Source organism: Heteronotia binoei, chromosome 4, assembly GCF_032191835.1.
Source record: "Heteronotia binoei isolate CCM8104 ecotype False Entrance Well chromosome 4, APGP_CSIRO_Hbin_v1, whole genome shotgun sequence".
Lineage (NCBI taxonomy): Eukaryota > Metazoa > Chordata > Lepidosauria > Squamata > Gekkonidae > Heteronotia > Heteronotia binoei.
This window is the reverse complement of record NC_083226.1, coordinates 118,846,867-118,859,819: the sequence shown is the minus strand read 5'-3', so window position 1 is coordinate 118,859,819 and position 12,953 is coordinate 118,846,867. Positions and strand designations below refer to the sequence as shown.

The window sequence follows — 12,953 nt, the reverse complement described above, 5'->3', positions numbered from 1 at the left end:
GTTTAAGAGTTTGGATAAACAACACTTTTTTGGAGGTGTGTGGAAACTGAAACATTAAAAAGTCTCACTATAGGGTTGCCAAGTTCTTAGTGGGGCAGGGATTCCTGCCCCCCAGGTCCCAATGTCTGCCACCACTACTTACAGTTAGTTATTACCATAGGGTTTCTGACAATTCCTAGAGCTTCATTGCACTTCTGGCAAGTTCTTGTTCTGGCAGCTTCTAGTTCTTATCATTGCACTTCTGACAATTCCTACAGTCACTCTATGTCACTTCCAGAAAGTTCTAAGAATCGCCGGGAACTCTATGGTAAGAACTTCCTGTAAGTAGACAAGGCCTTGTTCTTTTTAATTTTAATCCTGGATTGACCTAACACATAAAGACCAATAATGCTGAAGTGCCAATATATCAAAACAGATCTTACCTTAGCAAGAGATTCTTCTACAGGATATTAAGGATGAAATCGATATGATGTGATTGGATCACCTGACATTTGTTTTTAGTTCAATGTAGTTCTAGGTCTGGCTGAAAGTGTGGTACAGAGTAGTTCCTCTACTACAGTGTCTCAAAGCAAGTCACACAGACACCAATGACACTGCTAGCCGCATTAAGGGAAAACATAATATCGACTCTCGGAGTTTAGAAGCGGCTTTGCCATTACTGTTTTTGAGGCAGTCTGTTACATCAAGTGATCATCTCACTCACCAGCAAGCCTATGATGCCGAGCAAACAAGGAAGTTTTAATTTGCTCTAACAACATATTCCAATTCTGGGGTGTTGAACTCATTTGTTAGAGGGCCGGATCTAACATAAATGGGACTTTGAATTCTTATCATAAAATGTAATGCCAGGTAGTGGAGATATAAACTTTACATAGGATCCAGAGAAACACAATAAGGGACATAATTTTTTACGTAAAATACAAATATGCTTAAAACTCTTGTAATGTTTTGTTTAAAATGGAAAGGTGGAGAAATAGTGGAACTTGGCAATGAAATTTTAAAAATAAAATATCAAGAAAAAGCATAAGTATCACAGCAGAAACTAAAAATACAAACCAAAAATATAAAATGCTCTGGGTTTACAAAAACATGAAATGGCAGGTCATTGCAAGCTTCTCCCCCTGCCCCCAGATCTACTCAGATTGGCAATAGCTCTTCAGTATAATATACCCTGGTTAAAGGAGTCTCTAGGCACCAGTTCTAAGGTCCATTCAGCAGAGATATACTGGCTCAAAGCATCAACCCTTTATTTGCAAGGTCAGACAACTCCAGTAAGGAACAGCTTCTAACTGGCCATGCAAACACTGAAAAGTGAAACTGAGCTTCATTCCTGTAAAATACATTGCAACACACACAAAGCTGCAAGGAAAACACAGAATGGATTTTCTATTAAGCTCTCTGTGCCCAGATAGGCTACTTCCAGAGTAATCTATTTGGGCAGAGAGACCTTAATGGAAAGTCCATTCTGCATTTTCTTTGTAGTGTTGCAAGCCCAGAACTTCTTCCTTCTTCAGCCTGCAAAGACAAGGAAGGAGGAGCTGGGAACTTTGGCAGCCTCAGAGTTTCAAAGGAGGAGGGAGAGGGAGAGGGAGAAAAGAGCCCACAGGCCTGATTAAATCCCTTGGTGGGCCGGTTCAGGCTCACTGGCCAGTTATTTGACATCCTTGTTCTTATTCTTGCTCCATCACACCCCCTGACACAAAGTCAGTTTATGATAAAGTTTCTGAAAGTCAAAATCCTATGAGGCACACCTTAGTTATTGATAGTAATCAAAGTCACTTCATATGCCATTAAATACTGTTTTACCATCCATGTTGGAGCAGATCCATACAATCCACATGGGGAAAAGCATCTGGACTCCTGTCCAAACAACTGGCAAATTATCTTTTTTCAACATACAGACTGGGATCCAAAGAGCACAGCGTGCAACTGAAGGTACTTCTGTATGCACTTGTGATGGGTGCAAGAAAGATATTCCTCCTCCCATTCTGCCCCCCCATGCAGTTTTGAATGCTCCTTCAACCATCAAGAGTAGATTGTTAAGGGTATAATGGGCTGTTATGGAAGGAGAAGCCTGGAAAATCTGTAAAGCATGTGCAGGACACTGTGCATACTCTGGATCTCAGTCAACAATATAGTTTATTCTGTCTCCTTATGTAGTCCCCAAATCCAAGATTTCAATATCATGGCCAGCATAGCATCATGACACTTTTCTGCCATCAAGAGACCTAAATGTACTTTCATAGCAAAAAGAGATAAATGTCATGTGCTTGTGTGTATAATCTGGTAGACAATTCTGCTAACCTAGTTATTAGTGCAATCCTTCTTCTCCTCACATGCTCATCAAACACTGATAAAAATTAGCCAAAAAATAATAATTATGTGATGTAGAAAAAGGTCATAGCATTACCTTAATATCTGGTTTCTCAAAATTTCATTTTTCCATTTTCTACTGTCAATCTGTGTTTCACTGAGATCAAACTGTTTATGTTTAAATGAAGGATCTTGAAAAAAATTATGCAAAGTCTTCCAAGGTACATGACCTTATGTAAGACTCCAAACGGTGAGGTAAACTATAAAAAGGGAGATTTTCCATGGATGTACATCTATACATTTGTGACAAGATTTTGCAGGTAAAATTTACGACCTTTACAGCCAGCTTTATGTTAGACATTATTAAATGATGAAAATGGTGTTTCTTCCTAAAACATTCAAGATCTCATGCTAACATAAATGCCTTCCAAAGTAGTTTTCAGAAAAATATTGCTAAAGTAGAAATGAGGAGACTATATCTAAAAAAGTCTTCACCCAACTGCAGAAAAAAATGTGGATATTTGCATTATTTCTCCAAATGAGAAATGATGTGTTATATTACAGGTAGCACTTTTAAAAGTCCAATCAGCAATTAGAGTGTTTAAAATGGTCATTTGATAGCACATAGAGGAGCATGAACATGAAATTATAAGGAAATATCTAATCCTCAAAATAAAATGGATGTTTTCCTTTAATTACTATGTTATGAATTGTATATTGAAGGCCAAAAGAGATTTGATAATGTTCATCTTAAATTTTTCATTAAACTACAGAAATTTAAATTCTACCTTTTTGTGCACTCTGACATTTTTGTCTGGCATTTTCATTAATTTTGCGACATACATAAATGTAGCTGAAATGTTAGCTGATCAATACTTTGTCTCTCTCTTGTAGCACTACAGCACATTTCCCTGAAGACCATATAGCAGTGCAGGAATTAAATGTGTAAAATATCAAATGTTAATGTTAAACACAGCTGCATTTACTGTATAACAACTGAAAGGGCTAAAACAATTCAAAACGGACAAATGGTACCACAAATTATCCACAATCATATTTAAAGATTAAAGTGTGTCTGGTAAAATAATTCATTGACTCATGTTGAAGTGTGTCCTTTTACTGATAGCTTACTTGTCCAATTATTTTTCTGCTCATTACAGTAAGAAGTGACAGTGCACCAAAGAGATCACATACCCACCCTCCTCCCTTGCCCTACATCCTCTTGCACCCTCCGACATCCACAAGTGCATAAATGTCTAGTCAAGAGCCTGAAGAAAATTACACCCGATTTATAGGACATTTCAGTTTTTGCATTAGGTTATTCCAAAAACATTTCTTGCCATTCTTGCACAGGGTATGATTGCCATACATTTAATGTTAATAAAAACATGCTGAGACATATTAAAATTCTACAGAATTAAATCAAAATGCTTTATTTAAACAACAATGGCATTTGCGTATGAAACAGAGAAAAAGTAATAAATTTAAGATGTGATAGAATGGTGTTATAAAGAAAATATTAATGCTGCTCTTTATTTATTGTATGATTTAACATAGGAGAAGAGTTGCAGCAATTAATAGGGGATCACAGTACTAAATAAATTAGCTATTTTTCAGTCCTAGAGCAAGAGGATATCAGTATTTAAATTTCATGCACTGTGCATATTAAGAGGCTATTCATAGTCTATGTATCCTTAATAATCAAGATGCACTTATTTAGACTACAGTCTTTCACAGACAGTTAGGACTGCAGAACTGTGAGAAGAACCACTACCTGATGTTATAATCAACTACAGCACATTCCCAAGATCTGATTTCAGCTATATATACAATAGGCAAATGTCCACAGGACTCCAGTTATAAAAAATATACACGTTTGTGGTCCTCTGAGAGCACTCAAGGTTGCTGAGGCTTCAAAAAAGACCCTTATAAGAAGCCAAGTGTCACCCATCTCTGCTACAAGGCTTTGAATCCACTGAATAAATCTGTTTGATTTGTTGTTCAACATACCATACCATATAATGAAGTTTAATTGTTAACCAACTCTTTCACAAGACACCCTAAGCCCTCAGCTGCCTCATTTTATGCTGCGCAACCCATGTATGATATCAGAATCAAGAGCAGCCAGATGGGCTATGTCATCGTTGTACGTGATACAAAATTGTGATATCACAGAGAGTTATCTAATGGCTTTGAAAATATATCAATAAGGCATCAGACAGCAAACATGAGATTTTATGGGGGGGATAAATTTGTGTGTATATTCAAGGCACTGAAGATTGTCAGTTTTAATGGAACTACTGTCTGGAAATAGACACTGACACGTCTGTTCATTACAGTCTTGGTATACATCAGGCCACACAAGAAATGGTTCACAGATCTTCGACAGGATTTAAAAGGCTTCCAATTTAGCCAAAAACAGTTTTAAAAAGACAAAATTAGGGTTGCCAGCCTCCAGGTGGGGTCTGAAGCTCTCCCGCTTTTACAACTGACCTCCAGCTGGCAATCAGCGCCCCTGGAGAAAGTGGCTGCTTTGAAGGGTGGGATCTATGGTATCGATCCACTCCCAAAGTCTCCAGGTATTTTTCAACACAGACCTGGCAACAACCCTAGACAAAATACATAATTTTATTTTCTTTCAAAGTAGTAGTTCACTTGAGGTGTTTAAGGAAACCAATGATAGCCTCAGAATACTTATGAAGTTCTAAAAATGTATTCACCAACTGCCTCAACAAAATCAAACAGGATTAGTTTTTATATCAATATGTTTGTTGATCTGGGGTTTCCATGATCAAGTTCAAGAAAAGATTAGTTTTTGTACTTCTTTAAAGCAAGTGATTTTATTTATTGTACTGCTCATCTTTCACACTTGAGACGGATTTCAAAATAAGCAGAATAAATAGAAGTGTATTTGTTACTTCTGTATGGCTATTTTCTATGTCACTCCGGGATTCAGGGGACCACATGGGAGGAAACAATGATATGGTTGTGTCCCATTGTCTTTCCTAGGTAACACTGACAGAGTAATTACAACAAAGGCCTTGCACATGTGTGGGAATCAATCACACAGTAACAGCAATGCCACCATTATAACATATAAGTTTGTAGTAAATTTGACATCTTTTCTTAAGCTCCAAAACTTGCATTTTGTAAATTCTTACTTTGTCAGGACTTGTAGAATGCCACTGCCATATATCTAAGACAGTAAAATCAGGCATTGTCGATTTAAACATGCTGCTGACCTCCATGACCTATGGATTCCTTAATGCTTCTCTCTGGAGCACTCATTTAGTCTACAATCTTCCCAACAGAGGCTAAAAAGTTTGTCTAAGATGGAGACTAAATTCAATTACTACCACAATTTACAAGAAATGACAGAGGAGTAGGGGAAAGAATGCCGGGGGGGGGGGAGTTTAAGAAATAACAGAACCTATGATGGCCTCTTTTGTTGAGAAACAAACAGCAACATAAATAATACACTGAGAAGGTGTTTTCCCCAGAAGCTGCACCAGTTTGGGTGAGGCATTTTATAACAAGGTGATTTATTACAATTGTTATTGTAAAGTGGAGTTCATGGGGAGAAATTGGGTTGTATCACACTTCTGGGAGCCAAATGGATCATGGTACTTTCACCTTGAACTTCAATGAGTGATGATACACACCAGTGCAAGGAAGGACTGTCAAGTCTCATTCTACCAGTCTCATACTGATTATTCATTTCACTCTTTAGGATCAACTTTCTTTCATTGGAATGTTCTGGCAATACACTTTTCTAACCTACATTATTACAACATTGTATCTGTGTCAACACATACAAGGTTAAAAATCTGGATTATAACATAAAATATCATACCAAAAAAGCAGCAAGGCTCCTTGGTGGTGAATCCCAGTCAAAGCAACTGTTTATATAGTAGGCAGCATTTATGAGGGCCATGACACAACGCTTCATACGAACAAAGTTCCTTAGCAAAAGCTGAACAAAATGAGAGAACATATTAGATTGATTTGTGTATTCTAGCAATAAAGAATGCCTACAACTTAACTGAACTTTTAAAAAAATCTGTGCTATATAAAGTATATAGGATGAATAGGTGGAATGGTTATCAACAGGATTACCAGCCACAACAGGTACAAATTTCTATAGTAGCTCTGTGGTATAAAATGAAAATAATTATCATTATAAATTCTGAGCTTTGCATAGGGCAAGTCAAAACCAAACAAAGTAATAATGTGAAATTGCAAATATTTTAGCATGGAGATTAAAAGATTTCCAGAGCAATCATACAACAAGTTATTGAAATCTGGAGTACCATTAGACAGGATTGCATTACTCGTGCATCAATCCAGATTTTAGGAATGGAGATTTTTTAATCAGGCTCCCAATCAATTCTGTTTGTGAAAATTAATGAACAATTGGAACTATTTGTGAAAATTAATGAATAATTATCCCTATCTATGATATACCTATGTTAAAGTTAACTAATAAAATTAAAGAATAGAACTTCTTAAACAGTAGGAAACTTCTATTAAGAATTGTGGTATTCGAGGTATCTGATGTTTTAAGAGCAAATGCACTTACTGAGATTCTTAAGCAAAAATATAAGATTTTAGAAAAATTGCCACAGTCCATGCTCTGATCACACAGAGGTTAGATTTGTTTAATGTGCTCCACTTGGGTTTCAATTGATATAAAAAGGAATGGCAGCATATGTTGCTGTAAAAAAATCTAAATAGCTGTTGATTAGCTTCCATCACAGTTCAAAGGCCTGGTTATTATATATAAGGCTTTGCCTAGCTTGTGACAAAATAATCTGAAGGACTGCTTACTACATATGAGCCCTCCCATCACTCTCGGCACTAGAGGTGGTGTGCTCTCAACTTTGGAGGTAAGTGGGTGAACACCAGAGACACAGCTTTTTCTGTTGTGGTGCTTAGCTACAGAACTTCAGGCACCGGAATAAATTGTTATTGTTTCCCGACACTTATGGATTTGAAATTAGCTCTGACACATAAAAAAGATTCCTGTTTATTTTGCTGCCACAGACTGCTGTGGCCACCCATATTAAAATCACGTTCTGGCTGATGTGTGTATGTGTTTTAATTTTGTTATTCTTTTGTATCTTCCTATCCCAGGTTATTTTTAGGAAGTGTTGCTGATTTTATAAAGACTTTTAAAAGATCTTTGAAAATGATATTCTTTTTAGAATATGCTCCAAATTGCTAGCTTTTCTTGAGGGAAGAGAGTTTATGCTGGTCTCATGCTTTTTATTGAAACATATATTTCATTTATGAATTTGTGCTTCTGAGTACCACCTTGATAATAATGCTTATCAATTTATAAACAGTTTAGATATTGCCACACCTTGTCTGCAAATAAGTCTAGTGACTTTTAAAATATGACTCCTACACATTCTGAATTAGATCCCTTCTTGCTTCTTGGCTATAAAAAGAGTGATAATTTATTTTATGATCATTATGATGCTTATAAACCTGTTTACTAAAAGGAAAGGTACACTTAACGCAGTTAACTGTAATATTAAATCAAAATAGAAAAAGATCCTGAAAAATCAAGTGATTTAAAATTTAACTCTTCAGTGGCCCCAAATTTCAAGCCTGCAAAGAAGAAAACATGATTAGTGGTAGGATTATTTTTTAAAAAAAACTGAAAAAACTGAAAAGCAGGCTCATTGTTTGGAAATAGTTAACAGCTATAATATTTACCAGCAGTAAGCAGTAAATATACATAAAAAGAAGATCCCTGTCAATAAGTCTTGAACAGATGAATTTTTTGGTTGCCTTGGTTTAGATTCTAATAAGCATTAGAGTTAAAACTAGGGGAACAAAAGGCTGATACATTCCCTAATCTACAGTAATATGGGAGTTCCTCCAGGTCAAAGTTAGTCATGAAAATTATGCTAGACACAGTTTACAGCCACCTGCACTACAACCTGATACATGAAGGCAGACTGGCAACTTTAGTCTGGATTCTCATTTGCGGGAATAAAGCTCTGGCAGGATGAACTAAACTTTTGTCTCCTCTGAAATATGCACATCGTTTTTCCTGTAAAGGGTTTAAGTAAGATGTACTTTCTGTTATCAAGGCTAGAAAGAAATGGTTAAAAGGTTACAAATGCTATCAGACCATTTCAGAGTAATTAATCAGTTCCACCACTTTACCTGTTTAGAAATTCTGTTTTCTTCTTCAATGTACTTCTGTTCTTTGGGCGTTAATGTTCGCAAGCTAGCTTTCACCTGTGCATCAAAATGAGCATCACTTTATAGACAGAGTACTTTATCAATAACTGTGTCATTTAGAACAATTAAAACAGTTCAAAGACATCAGGCCAAGATCATAAGGTACTGAAACTCATGCTTGCATATACATTAGCAGCAGATGCAGCAAAGTTCAAAAATGTGGGGTCTCAGCCAGTGGCAGAAGAGGAATCTGCAGTATACATCAAGGTTTAGAGAAAATGAGGAATGACAGAAATTCTCTACAAATCAGAACAAAAGCTTTCATGAAACTGAAACTCTTTAGCAGTACAAAAAAGCCAAAGTTAAGACTTACAGCATTAAAAATCACATCTATTTCAAGATAGATGACCCCCTTTGTTGGCCCTGTCAGCTGCTTGTTTTTCAAGACGTAGGCTTTCTGTTCACCATTTTGAATCTGCGGGAAAAGGACATGACAGCCGTCTGTCTCGCAGTCTCCACTGAATACACTCCCTCAGTGACCTTTGACCCCCAGCTGCTGAAACTGACAGAGAACCCAAAACAACTGTGGCAATTCTGACAAGTACCTGTTCATTACCAGGACCAAGTCTGTCAGGAAAAATTAACTATCATGGGATTCAACATGGCCGTGAATTGAGTATGTTAAATTTTTTTAGTGTTCTTATTACAGACCTTGGCTGAGAAATGACAGACATAGGGCTGATTTTTTTCCCCATGAGCATGAACAATGCAGAGCAGTGCATTAAGTAAATAAATATTTTTAAAAACTCACAGACAACAATGGAATAGCCACTTTGCCCAGGAAGTCAGCACTCCGATCCCTATCTTCATCATAAACTGCCACTTCAAGTACTGTATGGATATCCTTAATATTGCTACGAAAAGAGTGGGGCAAAAAGAGATAGATTGGTGACTTAACTGAATAGTTACCAAAAATAAATACATTACAGAGTTACAAAAAAAAATGTTGCATGTATTTCTAGACATATATCCAGAAAAAGGACTGGAGGGAGGTATGTTGAAACAGAAACGGTCAAGAACATAAGGACTGATAATAAGTATAATACTTAGCATTTTTACAGCACTTTCTACATTCAAAGTACTTCACATATATTGTTTTATCTTTATATTGCAGATGGTAGCTGAAGTCAAGAGAGCCTGGCTTGCCTACAGTTATCTAGGAGTATGCAAGTTGAATTCAGGAACACGCATAAAGTGAAGGCTTTCATTCTTTAAGGAAATATGAAGACAAAGTGTGTCAAAACAGTACTGTCACTGAGAAATTAACTTCTGCCCTAATTCTCTACAGTCATTCCAATAAAGTCCCTTATAAGCTGAAGAAGGAACTTAACGTACAAAAAGGAAGGCTTATTAGAACAATATGCCTATTTAAGTTGGGTTCAGTTCTACGAACAGTGGAAATTCACAGAATTTCAGATCTTTCTGTGTATTCTAAAGTGCCTGTATCCCATCAAAGCAGGTCCCAAGCAAGTCTACTCTCTAATCCATACAAACTTAGAATTTTCAGCACCTTCATCTTTGATTCTCTACTAATACCTGTTCTTCCTTGCACTCTAGTCACCATTCTGCCTCTTTACAATAATAAAATTCTCTGATCTCTTTTTTAATCTCTCTGCCTCTATCATTCTCTTTATCTACCAACACCTCCTTCAATTCTTTTTGTATTATTACTTTGATATGAGTTGATTACTTATATCCTGATGGTCTTATACAACTACTCCAACTACTCCATATCCCTGTGATCCCTTATCCTCCTGAGGTCTAGTCATCATCATCTCCATCATTCTTGCACTTGTCCACTACATACTCAGCCTTTTCACTCTCCTCTGGCTCACCTTCCTACTGCATTCAAACACAGCATAATTCCCATAATTTCTAAAAAGCCTTTCCTTGACCCATCTTCCTTCTCCAAACTAACATCCAATTATTGTTATATCCCTCACTTCCAAATCCATGAAGTTTACTCCTACCATTTCTGCCTTTCCCTCAGTTCCTCTCAATTTCTTCATAATACATCTTCTACTGAAATTGTCATTACTAAAATCACTTATCTCTCACTAACAAATTCAATGTTCTCTATTCTGTTCTCACCCTCCTTGACACCTCTCATATATTTGAAACAGACCTGCTTCACTTCCTTGCAGAATGAGGGGGTGAAGGGAAGAATGACCTGCAGACCGTATTGAGTTGGAGGGGAAAATGCCACATGTTTTATTGAGTACAACTGTAGGAGCATAAGTGCAGCATAGGGCACAGATTCAGTATCAGGCAACCCACATATTGGCTGATGACCAGCTATCCCCCAGCCCACCTGCTGGAGGAGCAACTGCAGGATAGCAAACCCAGTGGTCCCACATGGGTGCATACCACTGTGTGGTTTCCTTGCCACCTGACAGTCAGAGTCAGGAACCAGCCCTCAAGATAGGGAAGGCAGGCACACACACAGACTCAACCAAAACTGGATCTGGTCCAATGCCCAAACTGTCTGAGAAAAGTTGTGCAAGCATGCAACAGATATTCACATATCAAACCCCATACCAATTATACTGTAAAGCACAAAAACACCAGGCTGAGTAGGCTGGGGAAGCAGGAGCTGACTGTTCAGCCAGCCTGAGCTGTGGCTCCCTGATACTGAAGGGACAGATCTGAGTGAAAATTCTGGAAGCCCCACCCCTCCCTCAGCAGACCTGGAATCTGACTGGCTGCCCAACCCCCAGCTGAGTCTGGTTGCCTTAACCCATTGCACTGAAGAGCCAAATCCTTCCCCTTTACTTGCTACCGAGCCCCAAACTGCAAAAGCACTCCCAGGTAAATCTGTGAGCCTGTCTTCAGCTGGTTCTCTTCCAAACTGTCTAACCATTCATCCAATGTTTCCACTGGACAAAATCTCTTCTGTTTTTCCAAACTGGAGTTCCCAAAAGGATTTGTTCTTGGTTGTTTTCTCTTTTCTCATCCCACAATTCCTATATGAATTCATAAAACCCCATAGCTTTCAGTACAACCTATATGATGGTGACACCTAGCTTGGGTTCACAATCCTTTAAACTTTGTTCAGGATGTGAAAATGAAGATGGGTTGTAAAGAGCTACAGGAGGATTTTTCCGTTGAGTGAGGAGGCAACAACATAGCAAATGAAGTTCTATGTAGATAAGCTTGGCAACTGGTTCCCCTCCTGTCTCATTTGGACCTAGCTATAGTGATCCATGTGACAGTCACCTCCAGACTAGACTACTGTAACACTCTCTATGCTGGCCTACCCTTGAAACTGACCCGGAAACTCCAACAGGTCCAGAATGAGGTGTCATGAGTCCTGGTGGGAATGTCATGGACAGCACATATACAACCAGTGCTGCTCTAGCTACACTGGCTTCCAGTGGAATCAAATTCTTGAGCGGTCTGGAACCAACGTATCTGTGGGACCATCTCCTCCACTATGTCCCTGGTGCAATGTAACCCTCTGCTGGCAGCAATTTGCTGGTAATCCTTGCCCTAAAGAGGTCTGGCTCTCCTCAAGGGCCAGAGCTTCTTCAGCTCTGGCTCCAACCTGGTGGAACTCTCTGCCGAAAGACTTCTAGGCCCCATGGGATCTTATGCAATTCTGCAGGGCCTATGAGGCAGAGATGTTCCGCCAGGTTTTCAATTGAAGACAGCAATGGCTGGCACCTTCTTCTTTCCTTTCCTTCTTCCTCCAAAGTTTTTTCCTCCCCCTCCCCCCATACACTCCAATATTCTGGGTGAAGAACAAAATCACCAGGATGTTACTGTTTTAATCTATTTTTGTATTGTTTTAATCTGGGCACTGTTTTTAGTTGTTGTACATTGCCCAGAGCACAGCTTCGGCCAGAATGGGGTGATTCAGTAAACTGAATATATAAATATAAATAAGCACGAAGTGATGCACATTGAAACAAAAAATTCTGAGTAAATGCTGATGGAGTCTGAACTGGCTGAGGTTAAGATGGAAAAAGATCCCAAGGTTGTGGAGAATAGTTTTTTTTTTTTTTTGCTACTGTGTGACACAGAGTGTTGGACTGGATGGGCCATTGGCCTGATCCAACATGGCTTCTCTTACGTTCTTATGGAAGTGCCAGCTTATTAAGCAACTGTGGTGATAAAGGCAAAATCCAAGCTGGTGAGAAACAGCACTGAAAACAAAACAGCCAATATTGAATGCTTTTATATAGAGCTAGAGTGTGGCCTTGTTTGGAATGCTGTGTGTGGTTTTGGTCACTGTATCTCAAAAGGGATACTGCAGAATTGGAAAAAACAAAGAAGAGGGCAACCAAGATGATTAAGGGATTGGAGGAAAGGCTAAAGAATCCAGGACTTTTTCATTTACCAATGTTAAGAGGCAACACTAAGGAAAAGCCTTGGCCTTTATGCCC

At 38.2% G+C, this 12,953-nt stretch overlaps 1 protein-coding gene across 4 annotated transcripts in view; it reads right to left on the bottom strand.

Moving 5' to 3' along the window:
- Positions 1-12,953, bottom strand: part of MCTP1 (multiple C2 and transmembrane domain containing 1) — a 457,667-nt gene that overhangs the window by 187,089 nt on the left and 257,625 nt on the right. For all 4 annotated transcript variants that reach the window (XM_060235683.1, XM_060235684.1, XM_060235686.1 and 1 more), the window contains 4 exons: positions 9,320-9,422; positions 8,882-8,983; positions 8,491-8,565; positions 6,167-6,286 (listed from right to left, as the gene is read on the bottom strand). In XM_060235683.1, the coding sequence (XP_060091666.1) occupies positions 6,167-6,286; positions 8,491-8,565; positions 8,882-8,983; positions 9,320-9,422 (400 nt within the window). The remainder of the gene's footprint in view (positions 1-6,166; positions 6,287-8,490; positions 8,566-8,881; positions 8,984-9,319; positions 9,423-12,953) is intronic.